Genomic DNA, 18,642 nt, shown 5'->3' on the forward strand with positions numbered 1-18,642 from the left:
AAAGAAAATCAGCCAGGCTCAGAAAGACAAATAGCATCCTTTTTTCTGATATGATATCTAGATTTATGTTGAGTGTTTGTATGTACCTAGGGGTAGCACATGAAACCAGAAAGGGGACCATGGGGAGAAGAGGTCTACAGGGAGAGGAAAGAGGGACATTGAGAGGGTAATATGTGTCACGAAATAGAGGAGGCAACTACTGGTGAGGAGGATGAGAATCGGCAAGAAGTTGAGGAGAGAGGCAGAGGAGGATGGGGTGAACAAGTAAAAACAAATCATAATTATGTATTAGGTATGATTGTATTACAGTGAAACCCATTCATTTTGTGGTAACCAAAAACTTAATAGAAATTGCATTTATTTCATTTTTATAGCCAAGAAAATATCACATATGTTCCAAGAGCCATCACCATCCAATCACAATATGCTATTCTTAAGTAGAGCAGAGATAGTCCATGAATAAGAACTTTGCTTTTAGAGTGACCAACACTAGGCACTAACAAATTTTCCTTTCCCTCCTCCCCTCCCATTTCCTCCTCTCTTCCTTTCTACCCCCTCCCCAATCCACTCCTCCTCTGTTTCTGTTCATAAAGGGGCAGGCCTCCCATGGGTCTCAACAAAGCATGGCATATTAAGTACCAGTAAGACTAGCATACCCCCTTGTATATTTAAGGATAGGCAAGGCAATCCAGTAGGAGGCATAGGTTCCCCGAGAGCCAGCCAAAGCATTAGGCACAGCCCCTGATCCCATTGCTAGGAGTACCACAAATAGACCAAGCTACACAACTGTAACATATATGTAGAGATCCTGGGTTTGTTCCATGCAGGCTCCCTGGTTGTTGGTTTAGATTGTATGAGTTCCTATAAGCCAGGTTAGTTGTTTCTGTGGCTTTTCTTGTGATGTCCTTGACCCCTCTGGCTCCTACAATCCTTCCTCCCTCTCTTCAGCAGGAGTCGCCAAGCTTGGCCTAATGTTTGGCTGAGGGTTTCTATCAGTTACTGGATGAAGGCTTTCTGATGACAATTGGGGTAGTCACTAGATTGATCACAGGAGAAGGCCAGTTCAGGCTACTTATGCACTATTGTTAGTAATCTTAGCAGGGGTCGTCCTTGTAGATTTGTGGGAATTTTCCTTGTATCAGGTTTTTACTTGACCCCAAAATGCCCCCCTTTCCAGTCATCTCTTTCATCTACCCCTTAACTCGATCCAATCCAAGTTCCCATCCCAACCCACCCGTAGTCCACCCAGAAGATCTCTTCTGTTTCCCCTTCCCAGGGAGATCCTTGCATCCCACCTTGGTCCCTCCTTGTTTCCTAGCCTCTCTGGGTCTGTGGATTGTAGCATGGTTATGGTTTACTTTATATATGCTTATGAGCAAGTATATAACATGTTTGTTTTCTGGGGCTGGGTTATCTTACTCAAGATGCTCTTTTCTAGTTCCATCCATTTGCCTGCAAATTTCATGATGTCATGTTTTTAACAGCTAAGTAATACTCCATTGTGTAAATGTACCACAGTTTCTTCATTCATTCTTCAGTTGAGAAGCATCTAGGTTGTTTCCAGGTTCTGGCTATTAAAAAACAAAACAAAACAAACAAACAAACAAAAAAAAAAAAACCTGCTATGGCATAGCTGAACAAAGAGCTAACACATTTTTCATGTCTGCAAAAGAGTCACTCTTTTCTCGGTGCCTTAAATGCAGCTTTATCCTTATAGTCCTAAAGTGTTGCTATGGTTACACTATACTTTCCTGAGCAATGTTCCCAAAGTGTTTAGATTTTTTTTAGGTATTGTTGAAAATGTCAAACATCTACAAAAGAACACAATGTAATAAACCCCCATGTCATTGTCACTCTATTTCAAAACTCATCAGCTTATTGACACTTTTGTTACGTTTATGCCCTCACCTACTTCGTTGCACCAGACTACTTAAAATCAATCTCAGGTATGTTGCACTCATAAATAGGCCATTGTGTATAGGGAAAGATGAGTTCCTTCACTAAACAGAAACACAGTATCACTTTCATACACAGAAACTGAAACTTACCTTTAATAGCAGTAACAGGTGATGAGTTTTGAGATCTTCATCTGCTCTCTTCTCTCTTTTCTAGCTGGTTGTATTAATTAGGAGCCAGATAAGATTAATAGTATGCTGTGATTATTCAGCATGACCTTTGACTCTTTAATCTCCACTTCCACTTTCTTTATCACTGTCTCTAACACACACACTTACACTATCTCTCACACACACTTACACTGTCTCTCACACACACTTACACTATCTCTCACACACACTTACACTATCTCACACACACTTACACTGTCTCACACACACACACACTGTCTCTCACACACACTTACACTATCTCACACACACAGTCTCTCTCACACACTGTCTCTCACACACACACTGTCTCTCTCTCACACACACTTACACTGTCTCTCACACACACTTCTCACACACACTTACACTGTCTCTCACACACACACACAGTCTCTCACACACACTTACACTGTCTCACACACACAGTCTCTCTCACACACTGTCTCTTACACACACATTGTCTCTCTCACACACATACTTACACTGTCTCTCACATACAGGCTGGAAGTTAGATCTAAAAAATAAACTAAATTAAAATTTGATTCTTTTTTTTCTAGACTACTATATAAATGGAATTGCCATCTTCGGTTGGTGATGATATCAGGCTCTTCTTTTTTTTATATTAGTAGCTACTGATGATTTATGTTTAGGTCTATTAATTAAAGAACCACAAAATATTGGTATTTTTATTCTCTCATTTTCATTTTATTTATATTTGAAATATCAGTGATATTTGAATAAAAAGGATTTTTTTCATCAATTGTTTGTACACCTACTTAGAACAGTTTGTAGAGGAAAGGCTGTGCTTATTCTCTCTCTTAAAATCAGTTTTCCAGCCAGGCGGTGGTGGCGCACGCCTTTAATCCTAGCATGTGGGAGGCAGAGCCAGGCAGATCTCTCTGAGTTCAAGGCCAGCCTGTTATACAGATCGAGATCCAGGACAGGCACCAAAACTACACAGAGAAACCCTGTCTCAAACAACAACAACAACAACAACAAATCTGTTTTCCAATAACACATGGGCTTCCTCTAATTGAGTAGTTCTCAACAGTGGGTCATGACCCAGATGGGAGTCAACCAATCCTTTCACATGGGTCACATATCAGATATCCTGTATATTAGATATGCATGTTATGACTCATAACAGTAGCAAAATGACATTTATGAAGTAGCAATGAAAATAACTAGGGTTGTGGGTCACCACAACATGAAGAACTGTATTAAAGGGTCTCAGTGTTAGGAAGGTTGAAAATCACTGCTCTAATCCTCAAAAGATAATGAGTTTTGCTTTAAAAAACTGTCTAGGTTATGTTTTAAAACACTTACTATTCTGATGGGCACTCATGTCATCCCAAAATTGGCCAATGAAAACAAGCTCTTTTGGTTGATTGGCCATGTTATCAGGAGTTGTGCATTTTTGTTTTCTTTCAGTAAATGATGACAAATTCTCATATCATGTTTTTCTGCACCAGTGTCTGTAATTAATTTCTCCAAAGCATTCCAGAGAAAGATATTTGTAAACTAAAACTTTGGTGATGTGTTCAATGAGTTATGCATTTATTATAGTCCCTAGGTCATTGCAATAAACATAACTAGAAAACATGTTTTAAAGATTTTGATGATGAAATAGTTTTAAATTTGTGCAGATATTTCCAATTCAATTTTGGGGGTAAAAGGAATCACCCGGGAACACTTTACCCATTAAACCTGGGCTTTTCCAATTCAATTTGATTTGGTTTGCTGCATTGGCAGAGAGGCCTATTAGGGTGCAAATAAACTTATCAGCTTGATCCCTGGAACCCACATAAAGGTCAAAGGAGAAAATCAACTCCACAAGTTGTCCTCTGCATGCCATGGCATATTCATGCCTGCACACACACACACACACACACACACACACACACACACACACACACACAAACATTTTTTGAAAGTTCAAAACCAAACAAATAATGGCAAGGTTGAGACATACCCTTGTGTCTTAGTTGTTTTTCTGTTGCTGTGATAAAATGCCATGGCCAAAGCAATTTAAAGAACAAAGGGCTTTTTTTTTTTTTTTTTTTTTTAATCATGGTTCCAGAGGGACAGAGTCCCCCTAGCCTGGAAGGCATAGCGTGGAGACGCGAACAAAATGCTGGCTGTCATTTATGTTTCCATCCATTCACAAGAAACAAAGAGCAAGAGCAGGAAGTGGGTGAGACTCTGAATTCTCAAACCCTCCTTTTTATGACATACCTCCTCCAGTAAGGCTCCACCACCTAAATATTCTATAATGTCCCCAAACAGCACCCCCATCTGGGAACCAAGTGTGAGAATTGAGAATCCATGAATCCATGAGGGATATAACTCATTCAAACCAGCACACTGTGTAACTTTGTTCTCAGACTGTACACAGAGGACTGAGGAAACCTAAGGGGCCCATCTCAGTCTGACTCCTTTGTGGCTCAAGCCCTGGTCTCGCCAGCTTTATGTAGGTAAATTGGCAAGTAAAACTTTAAATGTATATTTAAGTGCATGGCATTTCTGAAGAGCATCTGGGTGATGCTAGAGCTGTTGGTCCAGGCCATACTTTGTGAGTTCCAGAGACAGCTCCCAGATCTTTATATGCATAGGTGGTTTTGCTTGCATGTATGTTTGTGCACCACATACATGCAGCATCCAAAGAGGCTAGAAGAGAGCATCAGATCCTCTGCAACTGGCGTTACAGATGGTTGTCAGTGAACATATGAGTGCTGGGAATTGAACCCAGGTCTTCTGGAAGAGTGGTTAGTGCTCCTCACCACCTAGCTGAGCTCCAACACCCAGATCTTAACCCAATAGGTGATGCTGCAAACCTGTGAACCCAATTGGTGGCTCTGTGTATTTACATTCTTAGCTGAGTTTAGGCATTTTTTCTGCTTCAGGGGATTCCCTTTTACTGAAGAAGATCAACTTTGTAATTTATTTGCCTATTTACTATAATTGTTAGACAATTTAATGTTTCTTATAAATTTCTTCCCCACTGAGTAGAAAAGCAGGAAAGAGAGATTACTAGAAGGAAAAGAGTGAGAGCTGGTTTTGCACACCGGAGCCTCAACAATTCCTGTGGTAGAGGAAGTTGTCCAAGAGTTCCCTGTGGACTACATCTTTAAGAACTGAACCACAGGAATCTGGTTGTTCCTGGTCTGTTCAAATCTACCCCATGGCTTATCCTCTTTCCTTTCCTACCCTATCCTCCTATAAAAGTATCTTTCATGGTCCAATCCATGTATTCTTAATTCTTATTTTGTTTGAGTGGTCTAAGTTCTAGAAAGAAGTGAATTGGGCTGGGTTCTGGTTGCATAAGAATGAAATGTCAGTGCTTTGGGGGTGAGACAGGAGGGACAGAATCTTAAAGTCACTCTGGGCTACTTAATAAGATGCTGTTGGAAGGAAAAGAGGGGGGGAGAGAGAGAGTAAGAAGAGAGGGAGACAGATACACAGACACAGACAGACAGACAGACAGACACACACACACACACACACACACACACACACAGAGGCAGGCAGACATAGGGGGAGGCAGGCCAGAGAGAGTGCTGTGTGCTTACAGTCCTTATACTAAAAATGCAGAGATAGGAAAATAGTTAGGGTTCCCTGGCTGGCCAGCCTCATCTAGTCCTGAAAACTCCAGGTTCCATTGAGAGACTTTGAAAACAAAATAAAATTAAAAACAAACAAACATATTTTCTTTAAAAGTAGATAGTTGTCCAAAGGAAAAGTACTCAGTGTTAACCCCTGGCCTGCATGTGCATGCACACACACATGCATCTGTTTGTGCATAAAAACAAACATGCACTCGTATATACATATACATGCATCTAAAAGGAAGAAAGGAAGGAAGTAGTGGATGGCTATGGTTCATGCTCTTAGTGATTTAATTGCCATGGACTTCTTGTTTAGCCATGTACTTTTCAAAGGTCAGGCAACCAAGAGTAACAGCTGAGTTTAATCTCAACAGACACACTAGGCAGAAGCCAGATGTTCAGCACCCAGACGACCTTCTTTCAGGGTGTTACACTCATTACTTGTATATCACACCCGTCAAACCTCTGTTTAAGTTACCCAGGACAGAAGGTTCACTAACTTAAGGAGCATCTCATGTTAACCTTGGTCAATCATAAAGCCCCACAATGTTTATTCACACTGGGTTGTTCCATTTCCTGTCAGATCCAGGGATTGCAGAGGAAGAAATGTTATCTCTGCTGCAAAGGCTAGGGAGCCCTCAGAGAGGAGGAGGTGGGCACCAATGTAATATTCTCTTGGAGTTTGGAGTCATGGGGAGAGGGCAGCAGCATTGTTATTGTCTTAGAATCAGATTTCCTAAGGGTTACTTTTGATCCTCTAATTTATTCTCCAATGTTAATGAAGGTACATTTTTATCTTACTGTGTTGGGATTGAACCCTTGGGCCTTGCGATTACTAGACAAGTGCTGTATCACTGAGCTACATCCACAGCTACAGCCCAGAAGTGTCTGCTTTAAACAAGAAATCTACAATATGTCTGATATCATACTAGCTAATATCATACAGATGCTAATTTTGAAAAGTAGATGAATTTAGAGAGTGCAGTCACTGATATAATGATGATGATCCACTATAGCTGGGCTGTACTAATCTAATTCTGAGAGGCTATTTTTATCCAGGGGACAAAGCATGCAGACATCCAGCTGGTGTTTAAAGAATGGACAGTGTTAGGTGAAACAATACACTAGCTGAAGAAAAGCTATTGAGGCCTGAGAGAGCATGGTTTAAACTACATGAGTCAGGGCATTGAATCCAAGTCATGGGAACTACTCAGCCCCCATTACTGTCTGGAAGGAGTAGCTTCCACTTAAAGCTATGAGCCCAGGGTTTGGTTTTATGTAAATTGGAAGCCTCCTGGGTTTCTCATTTTTTTGGAATGTAGTTCAGAATATGTATGACCAATTCAGAAATGACCAAGTATATGTATATCAAGGGATGAAAAACAGTTCTACGGACAGCTTCTATCTGAATCATTCCTAAAAAGAGAATAAATACCATTTATGTTGGAAAGTGAAAAAGATAAGGTGTGAAGTAAGAATGGGTGTATTGAAAGGCGGGAGCTGCTAGAGGCTATTGGGAACTCCCCAAGGAAGATAAGAGAAAATATTTCCTTGTTCATTTCAGACACTGAAAACTGGCAAGAATCGAGGTGAAGCTGACATGGCAAAGTCTGAAGTTCAGTGGAAGGACCTTCGAAAGGATTCAAGCTTCAAAAAAGGCAACAGCAAACAGAAATATCCACACTTCTTGAAGTGAGTGCATTTTTATGGAAACAATGAGAGAGTTGTGTGTTCTTTGTTTAAAGCAGTGGTTCTCAAACTGTGGGTCAAATGAGCCTTCCACAAGTACCATATACCAGAGATCCTGCATATTAGATATTTACATCACAATTCATAACAGCAGCAAAATTACAGCTATGAAGTAGCCACAACAATAATTTTATGGTTAGGGAGCACCGCAACTTGAGAAACTTTATTAACGGGTTGCAGCGTTAGGAAGGTTGAGAACCACTGGTCTAGAGTATTGTGGAGACTATTATGCAAGAGAAAGAGCAGCTATGGTCTATGGCAGCAAAGAAAGCATGAGAAAGCAAGCCAGAAACTTTGCACAAAATATAGTGCAGGCCCCTCTGAACTGTAGGATGGGGTTTAAGATGCAGCTTAAATAAATCATCTGGAAACTAGGCATTCTCAGATGACATTTAAGGTACACACAGCAAATTATTTATTCCTAGGAAACTTTTTACATGGATCTAACATTTTTAATTGCTTCTTTTCTTTTAAAAGTGTGCTTTGAAAGGTCATGTTGTCTCTGAGGGAACATCTCCTACTGCGTGTCTGCAATCAAAGAGCCCCTACAATAAACCCTGAGGTTTCATAAGCCCAATTTTCCTCAATGTTTAAACCTACTTTTTTTCCCTCTTGTCTATTTTTAAAGCTTGAAAAAAAAAAAAGCCTAAACTAAAAAACTTGGCATAATGACAATTGAAATCATGCTATACCCCATTCTAATTTACTCCATGTTGTATAAAATGGTAGTTTTTTAGGCTCTGCTTTGCTCTAGAAGATTCCATTTATAAGGAATTTTGACTCCATTTTGAGGGAGAAGGATGACTCACCACCCCTTCAGTGTAGCCTGATATGTGACTTATTCCTGGAAATAGAAAGGTCTCTACCCTATAAATATAATGGGGTGAACTGAGACTTTGGGGGCACATGTGTATATGGAAATCGTATCAAGGAAACCAGGCCCCAGAACTTCTCAGACATGCTTGACCGAGGAAAGGGTCTGTATTCTCTCACCTGGACCTCATAACATGATAGACACTTAACCGAGTGATGATGGGACCTCACACCAACCTGCCATCTGCTACGTGGTGTGTGTCAAGTACCAAGGACTCCCCAACTGTTCCTGGAGCTTCAGCTTAGCTCTGGTCCCGGTTGTTAATGTAGTCCACCCACCTGCCTGTCTGTCCACCTATTCACTGTTTGTCCATCTAGACTGGGACCTGACCTCCAGCTTCCTTCTGCTGCTCTTCTTCCTGTTTCCCTCTGGAAGCTGAACTCTGCAGCTTCCTTCTCAAAGCCGACTCTGTCAGCTCTTACGGCAGGTTCCTCACAGCACTGGTTTGTCTGACTAGGATCTCACCATTACAGACTCTTTCTCACTTCTGAAACCTCTTGAATTCCACTAAAGGCTCTTTAACCTGGGTTCATCTTGTAAACCATATATATGCATATAGACATATAAATGTATTTATCATGTGCTGTGTGATATGAGAGTTATTAGTAATTAAGATTGGAATAAAAGAGCTTGCATTTGCCTTGCAAAGCTAAGAATTCACTGTCATTGAAACTGCTATGCCTTACAAATTTATTGAATAACTGTTGTTCAATAAATTCTGATTTTGTGGAAAAACGCATAGGTGTTCATTTATAATTCTGGGATAGTGTCCCCAGGACAGTGGCACATGCCCATGATCCCATCATCACTCAAATGTTGGAGGCAGGAAGGTCAGAAAAGTTAAAGGTCATCCTCAGCTGCATAGTAGATTTGAAGCCAGCCTGGGCTAACTGAGACCCTGTCTCAAACCAAAGACAAAACAAAACACAAATGAAAGTTGGGACCAAACTCATTTGGCCATATTTTGAGACAGCACAGAACATCAAACCCAAGGACATGAACTCAACGCTTAGTTCACATCGCTGTTTATAGAGAGAACCACAGTTAAAACGTAGAGTTTAGGAAATTCTTTTTTAAATGATATGAGATGAGTCAGAAATTTTCCAAAGTCTGCTTCTCTGGGATAAAATAGTTTGTATTTTTTTCTTAAAGGGTGCTCTACTCTTTTCTTCCCCAGAACCTAGCCAGGTCAGCAATGATGGGAGTTGATCGAAGGAGCCCGAGCTGAATGTCTTCTTCCAGAACTCGTCTTTTTTTTTTTTTTTGGTTTTTTGAGACAGGGTTGCGCCTTTCCTGGGACTCACTTGGTAGCCCAGGCTGGCCTCAAACTCACAGAGATCCACCTGGCTGTACCTCGCGAGTGCTGGGATTAAAGGTGTGTGCCACCACCTCCGGCAGAACCAGTCTTCTTATCCTCGGGCAAAACCAAATTTAAGAAATGATAAACACATAGCCTCAGAAATAAGAAATTTCGAAATCTTTCAAATTTTAAACTCTCAACTGAGCTATTACTTGAGGAAGTTTTCTTAAATCATGTCCTTTCTTGCAAAGCTTTACTTCTTAGTGTCACATCAACAGAAATAGCTGAAAAGATCAGGACAGGTTAGGAGTTGTGTGCTTGTGACAATTAAAACAAAATTACATGTAATTTTCGGACAGTTCTATACATTGTAAGGCAAAACAAGCAGCCCACTTTAATTATTTCAACCAGCTTTTTGGATAAATGTCTATTTTACATAAAATTTATTGAATGACGGTCATTATAGTTGGGAAAAATCTAATAAAATATTTTGACTGCTATTGATACTTTAAACCAGTTTCTCTTTTATACTATAAAATTCACATCAAATAACTACTTACTAATTATTGTAAGGCATAGTGCTACAAGTAACCGAGAACCTGCTTTTAAAGCACAGTCTTATCTAGTTCCCCTTCTCAGGGCAATCCATGCATCTGTCGTAGGTCCTCCTTGTTAGCTAGCTTCTCTGGAGCTGTGGGTTGTAGTCTGGTTATCCTTTGCTTTACATCTAGTGTCCACTTATGAGTGATTACATACCATGTTCGTCCTTCTGAGTCTGGGTTACCTCACTCAGGATGATATTTTCTAGTTCCATCCATTTGCCTGCAAACCTCATGATGTCATTGTTTTTTGTTTTTTTTTTTTTTTTTTTTTTTAACTGCTGAGTAGTACTTCACTGTGTAAATGTACCACATTTTCTTTATCCATTCTTTGGTTGAGGGGAGCTCACGAACTTGAGACTGACAACTGTGGAGCCTCCCATAGGCCCTCTGCTATGGGAGACAGTTATGTAGCTTGGTCTGTTAGAGGGACTCCTGGAAGTGGGATCAGGATCTATGCCTCATGCATGAGCTGGGTTCTGGAGCCCATTACCTATGGTGGGACTCCTTGCTCAGCTTTAATGCAGGGGGAGGGGCTTGGTCCTGCCTCAACTGAATGTACTAGGCTTTGACTCCCCATGGGAGGCCTTACCCTTTTGAAGGAGTGGATGGGGATAGAGGGGTGGAGGGGGGGAGAGTGGGGGAGAGTGGGAGAAGGGATAGGAGGGAGAACTGTGGTTGGTATGTAAAATGAATAAAAAAAAATTAAACAACAACAACAACAACAACAACAAACAAGACACAGTCTGTTCCCAAGGACTTTTTGGCCTGGTTGGCTAGGCAAGGTTCCTTCCTATTATCATAATGACAACATTACAGAATTACAGAGGAGGAAGGGACCAGTTAGGAATGCAGAAGAGGGCGTTTGGAGGAGGCTGACAGGTTGGTGGGATTTTTCTGGTGTGGTGGGGGGTTGGTCATTTCACATGGGAGAAGTGTCAGAATTGAGGGGCAAGTCTGAGAGGTAGTCAGAGTAGTTTCAGTGCAAAGAAATGCTTACTGGTGTTGGACTAAAGGGATCCTTCTCTTGCAGTCATGGCCAGTGGGCCAGATAGGAGTATTGTGGCCATGTAGTGCAAAATTTGAATAGTTCCTGTGGACTTTGTACTTTATCCTAGGAGAATCTCACGGAAAGATTTTGAACAAGTGATGTTGTCAAAATGCAGGTTTACACACGCTATTTTGGAGAACAAAGAGTCTGGGGGCAAAATGTTCAGATTGGGAGTCTCTCATGTATCTGGTTGTAATTTGGTAAAGATTGGAATCAAGTTAGAATTCAGAATGAAGGACAGACCAAACCCAGTGCTTGCTGGCCAGTACAGTTTTGCTTTAATGGGACACTTACACATTGCTATAAATAAATAATAATACAATGAAAGTGCATAATGATAATCTGTATGGTAGAGGAACAAACATTCCTGGAAAAATAATTATAAATGAGAGTGGCATGAATTCCTTATCTGCATGATTTCATCAAGATCATACCAGTTTTACTCACACAGGACATTCCATTGAGAATTTAAGGCCTTAGAAAACACTCTGTACTTTTGAGGAACTGGTGTATTTTCTCCCATTTCCCGGTGAGGGCTAAGAAGCTGGCAGGCTGGGATGCAGGCTTCCAGCTGCGTCACTACAGCTGTGTTGACTTTAGGCTACAGTCTCTCTTTCCCCTTTGTTCCTAGTTCCCTGCCCCTCCCTACATCATGCTGGTATTTTGTCCCAACTCCTCCACAGATGTCTATCTGGCACTCTGTGCCTGTGAGCAAATGTCTTTATCTAGCATTTTCTTTGCCCAAACCCTATATAAAAATGTGGTCCTTTACCAACATTACTGGGCATCACCTGGCCACTTTTCAGACATGTGAATTTTCAGGCCCCACTAGAGAGAAGTAAACCTTGGGGAGAAGCCTGGCTATCTGTTGAACTAAGTCTTCCAGGCGATTCTGGCAGATGCTGAAGTTGGAAAGCCACTGCTCTAGTGGGTACTCGTCCAGTCAGTAGGTTCTCCTGCTGATGGTGTCTCATCCATTCTGTATGCTTGCTCTGTTTTTCTGGTAAATTCTGTATGTACTCTCTAGAGCATATAAATTCTTTTTTTCTTCTGTCTTGAGTATTGTACCTTGGGCCTCATGCATCCTTGGTTACAGTGGAACTATATTTCTAGCCCTCTTTTTTATTTTTTCTTTTGAGACAGGGTCTTAATAAGCTGCCCAGACTGGCTTGATTTTACCCTGTAGCCCAGGGTGGATTTGAACTTGTAATCCTCCTCATCTCAACTCCTGAGTAGCTAGGATTATATATCCATGACATTTAGCCTGATTTTATATATATATAAAATAATATATATATAATAATATATATATAATATATATGTATATATATTCCTGAAGGAAGGTGTCTAATGGTTATAGTGAACTACAAGTCTTGAGAGGTACTGGCCTCTGGCTTCTGGGACTAGAGAGAAGCACCAGCACACCTGGTCCATGGGCTGCTTCCTTTGGTGGGCATTAGCACATAAACCTGCAGCTCCATACTTGCCTTTAAGTGAATATGTGACTTTAGTAGAGGAATTGTCTTGGATAACCTAGACTCAGACTCCTTGTAGGTAAGAAAAGAAGAGGTGACGAATGCTGCTTGTCACCTGTGCAGCATGCTGTCACTGGAAATGGTCTAGAATCGAGGAACATTACCTGCCCTGAGTTCTGAATATGATTCCAGGCAGGACTAAAATGAAAGATTCTGAGCGAGCTGGCTAGGAACACAATTCCTAAAGGACACAGATGCGGTCTGAAGTATCCATACTTCACGGAAATGTGCTGCTGCTCGATGTGTGCTTTAGTGTCCGGACACCATTCTCATCAAGACCTCTTTGAACTTTAGGAAACACTTGAGAAGTTCAAAGGCGTGGCATCTTAACGAATTGGATGACAGCCTGTGAGCTGCTTTGTCACCATCATGGAAGGAATGAGCTTTGGTAGAGATCTCTTGCTAAATGAAGGCAGGACGCCTGGGGATGGGAGGTTAGGCTTTGTTTTGTCACCCTGCTGCTCTGCACTCCTCCAGAATAGCTGTGAAACCCTAAGCTTTATCCTAGCCTAATGTGAAAGATGTTGGCAATACATGCTCCCAATAACTGGGTCAAAGGGGCTTCTGTTCTCCATTTGTTTAATAACACACAAACACCCATTTATTGGATATTAAAGATGTATTTGGTTCCTACCAGGGGATTTTCGTCTAGCTGCAGATTCAAGGTTAACATGTCTGAAGTAATACCCAAAGTACAAGATTGTTAGGTATTAAATTGCATTATCCTTGATGTAGTTCATTCATTCTTGGTAGTCTCTCCCATCTCTGATGACATTTTCTAATAAGTAAGTGGGCAGGTCAGTGGTTCCCAGTCTTTAGTAATCTATGGATAAACTGCTGCAAACATCTTACATGTTTTATTAGCGTGGGATGAGAGTATCCTCATAACTATTTTGAGTCACCATTCGAAAAATGTGTATTTATTGTAAAAATGGCATATTGGTTTAGATGTATGACTCTTAATGGGACAATAAAAATGGATAAATTAAATATTGGAAAACCATACAGTCAACAGAGCTTGTATTCCGATAGATGATGCTTTACTGAAGAAAACTCACTAACAGTCTGTTAAAGTACATCCTTGGGATTTCTTTGGGTCTTTCTTTATTGAGGACTCATTTGTATTATTTTTTTAAATATGTGTAGGTGTGGGTAAGTATATATGAGCACAAATGCCCAAGAAGGCCAGGTGTTGGATCTCCTGGAACTATAGTTGCAGATAGGTATGAGAAGCGTGATATGGGTATTGGGAATTGAACTCCAGTTCTCTGGAAGAGCAGCAAGTGCTCCCAATGCTAAGCCATCTATCCAACTCCCTATAGGCCAGCTGTTCTCAATGAGGGTGGGGGTGGGGGTGGGGAGAGGCAAACAACTGTTTCTGGGGTTTACCTATCAGATACCCTGCATCATTAGGTATTTACATTATGATTTATAACAGTAGAAAAAAATTACAGTTATGAAGCAGCAACAAGGTTTTATGGTTGGGGGTCACCACAACATGAGGGACTGTATAAAGGGTTGCAGCATTAGGAAGGTTGAGAACCAGTGCTTCAGGCCTTTCTTACTGTGCTGTTTGAGGACTCAAGGCTCAGCACTTGATTGACACTACTGTGGAACTGTTTTATATATATATATATATCACACACACATATGGATATTTGGCCTGTGTATCAACTCTGCTTATGATCATCTCATAATTTAGCAGCAGGATGGCAAAACTGATTGAAATATAGATGCAAGGGTAAAAATTACCCTCTTGGTGGCACTTGATGTAAGGAAGCCATTGAGATGATTCTGATTTTCTTCTACCTATTACATATTTTTAAAAGATGTGAAGACATGGAATCCTTATTAAGAATAGAGGTTGCCTGTCGTAGACACAGCTGTTCCTCCCATGTATCCCTAAGGATGAACGCTATAGATGCCTAGCCTCTAGCTCCCTGCTCCTTTCAGCAAATAGCTGTCTAACCCAGGGGCCCATTCTTTCCTAGAAGCCCGTGTGCAATGATGGAGGCAGCTGCAGCGCTGTTTGCCTGGGTCCGAAGTCAGAACAGGGCCATCAGCTTGTGTCAGAGTTCTGCTTTTCATCTCCAGCTCTGCTTCACTGCCCCTTCACCACTGCTTAGCATTCCCAGTAAATACCCTGCAGGACAACCTCCAGCGGCTCGTACTTCCTGTCACTGCACACGCCTTTAATCCCCGCGCTCTCAGGAGGAAGAGGCAGGTAGGTCTCCATGATTCCAAGCCAGCTAGGATAACATAGTAAGGACCTGTCTCACAAACCAAACAGAAATCTCCTAAACAAAGCAAACAGAAAACTAAACCAGGTCAGTAAGAACTCCCAACTGTTCCTTAAGGTCCCGAAACAGCAAAAATGTCTGCTTTGTCCTAAATCCCAGATTTAGGCTAAACTTCTAGTCTCTTGGTTCAGCTTCTGGTGGTCTTATATGTTCCTGCCATGCTGCAGTCTCGGCAGGTTGAAATCTGAAATGTAACCGATGTGTTAGGCTACTGCCTCAGAACAATTAGAGTGTATGCTTCTGTTTTAAAATAGCATATTTATCAAATTCATACAGCATGGAAAGCCTGGAGATAATTTTGATATCCTACACAGGCTTGTTCTGCCCATCTACTTTATTGTTTGTGTTTCTTAACAGAGGGGCTTGCACTGGGTGGTGGTGGCTCACGCCTTTAATCCCAGCACTCAGGAGGCAGAGGCAGGTGGATCTCTGTAAGTTCAAGGCCAGCCTGGTCTACAGAGCGAGATCCAGGAAAGGCACAAAGCTACACAGAGAAACCCTGTCTCAAAAAACCAAACCAACCAACCAATTAAACAAACAAACAAAACCCCCAAAACAGAGGGGCTTGCTGCTTATTCATTCAGGGACCCACTTCCTCATAAACAAGGGATGCTCCCCAGGTTACAACAGACAGCTTTCTCTTTGCTGCTGGGATAGCTGTCCTACTTAAGAGTTGTGTTGTTTTCTCCTTCCATTCTCCACACTCTTTAACACTTGGTTTGTCCTGAAGGAACCCATCCCCAGTTCTAATGTACAATCACCTACTTATTTGAAAGCACAATACAGTGGCTCACATACAAGATAATAATGACTGGGGGGACTGAAAGCAGATACTAATGGTTTCACTGGTCTTTCTCAACTAGATGAATGCAGTCACAAGAAAACATGTCTGTCCCAGTTTAAGGTAATTATATATTCAAATTTCTTTATTTTTCACATTGCTGGAAAGAGTAAGGACACACAAGTCTTGATACATGTCAGTGATCCCAAGTGACAAAGAGACTGACACACGTGGGTATTGAGAGGTGGCGTAGGCATCTCTGAGAACACACACATTGTTTAAAGCAGCCAAGTCACTGAAAGATGCTGCCGTTCAAAAGGGAAGGCTGTGTTGTCAGGTGAAGATGAGAATGGGAGGTGTTTGTGAGGGAGATGTTGTCAGGAAAGCAATAGAACATTTCCTGCCCATGGGTGCAGTCTTGAGGGTTTGTAATGGCCATGACGAATCCCACGACCATCACCACCGCACCAACCGGAAGCATGACACAGGCCATTATCTTATCTGTGTGTGTCCTTGGTTCTTCGGATAATTTCAGATAACACGCTGAGGGGATGATAAAAATCAAAGGAGCTGCACAGAGCGCACCCTGTGTGTTGAAGACAAGACACAAATCAATGTTAGAGAATTGAATTCTTCGTTTTGTTTTTTATAGTGTTTTGTTTTTCTGAGACAGGGTTTCACTATATATTCAAGGCTGGCATCAAATTGGTAGTAATTCTCCTGCCTCACCCTCCTAAGTGCTAGGATTTACAGACATGACCATCCCATGCATCCTCATATAGTTGTGATTTTTTGTTGGTTTGTTTGTTTTAAGAGCGGGTTTCTCTGTGTAGTTTTGGTGCCTGTCCTGGAACTTGCTCCTTAGACTAGGCTGACATGGAACTTACAGAGATCCACCTGCCTCTGCCTCCTGAGTGTATTAAAATTGTGTGCTACCCCTGCCAGCCCCTCATATAGTTTTTAAAAAGTATTACAGAAACATTTATTTGGGCTGGGGGGTGGCTCAGTAGATAAAGACACTTGCCACCCTATAATGGAAGCCTGTTGGTCTAATTTCCATCTCAGGAACAGACACAAATAGAGTCAGAGACTGGAAATGTGGTTATTGGGGGGAAGGTAGAGAGAAAAGCAGAGGTGAGAACTGATACTACAAAGTTGTCCTGTCTTCCACGCATGGGCCATGGCATGTGTGCTGTCCCACCTCCATATCACACATGCATATACACACTAATAATAAGTAAAATATTTAAAATAGTCCAATGTTTTAAGTATTTTTCATTATACATATTAAAAATTTTATAGGCTCAGTGAAGACAAACAAAGAAAACAACATGTTAAAGAAAGACTTAGTTGTAGGTTTTTCCCTTTCCAATGGAAGCACATGAATTATGAACCAACGGCTGTGGAGCCCCCATCTGGAGCAGGTCCTCTGGATAAGTGAGATAATTGAATAGCTTGATCTGCTTGGGAGGCATCCAGTCTGTGGGACCAGGATCTGTCCTTTGTGCGTGAGCTGGCTGTTTGAAACCTTGGGCTTACACAGGGACACTTTGCTCAGCCTGGAAAGAGGTGACAGGACCTGCCTGTACTGAATCCACCAGGTTTAAATGAATCCCCAGGGGAGTCTTGATCCTGGAGGACATGGGAACGGAGGGGAGGGACTGGAGGGAAGGTGGAGGTAGGGGCGGGAAGGGGGAGGACAGGGGAACCTATGGCTGGTGTATAAAATTTAAAACACATAATAATAAAGAAAAAAAAACAAATAAAAAAAGAGCAAAATAGAGTAACATATAGCGAGTACAGGGGCAGATTAATAGACAATAAAGTAGACGACAAAATGAATTTCTGGAAAACTTGAAACCCACTTTTCCAGTCACCTCCTCCTTCCTAATGCTATCTTGAAATTCCTGTATCTGTATAAGGCCTTTCAAATCTGAGCAGCTTATCTGCTGTTTTATGTACAGAGAGGGACCCTGGGAAATTGGATGGGCATTTCTCTTTCCTCTTCACCCACATCTGTTTGAAAGTAGTGCCTGTGTGTGTCAGAAAGAAAAGTTTAACCCTCAGGCTTAGCATGAAATTCCATTTCTAAGTCTTCTTTCAAGTAAAGCTAAATGCATTAATTAACCCAGAAAATTGACAGCAGAACCAAATTACTGTGGCTTTCTATACTCCCCCAACTCGTCGCCAATAAATCCAACCTAAGGGCGAATGTTAGATTGAAAATTATGAGTAGTGGAGTTGTTTATTGTAAAAACAGGGTCATGGACTGGCTTCAAACGGGAAGAGATTTTCCCCTTCAGTAGAACTAATTCTCACTAGAAACTTTACAAACGTTGTAAATGTTAAAATTCACTGTATTTTAGGTAACACGTTTTCCTCATCATGTCAAGTGCTAAATGCTAACTAAAACATTAAAATTTTATGACAAACATTTGTCATACATCATAAAAGTTTTCTTCTAAGTAAATCTCATTGTGTATATTCAAAGTTTACAACATGGGGCTACGGGACACATGTGGATACCATGTTACTATGATGAGACACATTTAGAATAAAACTCAATTACTTTTGAATATGTGAAAAGAACTTCTGAATCTCTATTATGTAACCAAATTCTCCAATGCAGGACACTGTTGCTAATTAGTCTTTCTTGTTTCACCTTCCACCTCTGGCCTTGTTAAGACCCTAAGTCTCCTACTCTGCATCCTCATCCCACACCTCTGCTTTTTCTTTCTACCTT

The 18,642-nt window shown here is 41.2% G+C and overlaps 1 protein-coding gene across 1 annotated transcript in view; it reads right to left on the reverse strand.

The window, feature by feature from the left end:
- Positions 1 to 16,029: 16,029 nt before the first annotated feature.
- The window catches only part of Slc38a11 (solute carrier family 38 member 11), a 50,158-nt gene continuing 47,545 nt past the window's right edge, over positions 16,030 to 18,642 (reverse strand). The window contains exon 12 of the mRNA XM_036185090.1: positions 16,030 to 16,485. Within this exon, the coding sequence (XP_036040983.1) occupies positions 16,192 to 16,485 (294 nt within the window). The 3' untranslated portion in view covers positions 16,030 to 16,191. The remainder of the gene's footprint in view (positions 16,486 to 18,642) is intronic.

This window comes from Onychomys torridus, chromosome 4 (assembly GCF_903995425.1).
Source record: "Onychomys torridus chromosome 4, mOncTor1.1, whole genome shotgun sequence".
NCBI lineage: Eukaryota > Metazoa > Chordata > Mammalia > Rodentia > Cricetidae > Onychomys > Onychomys torridus.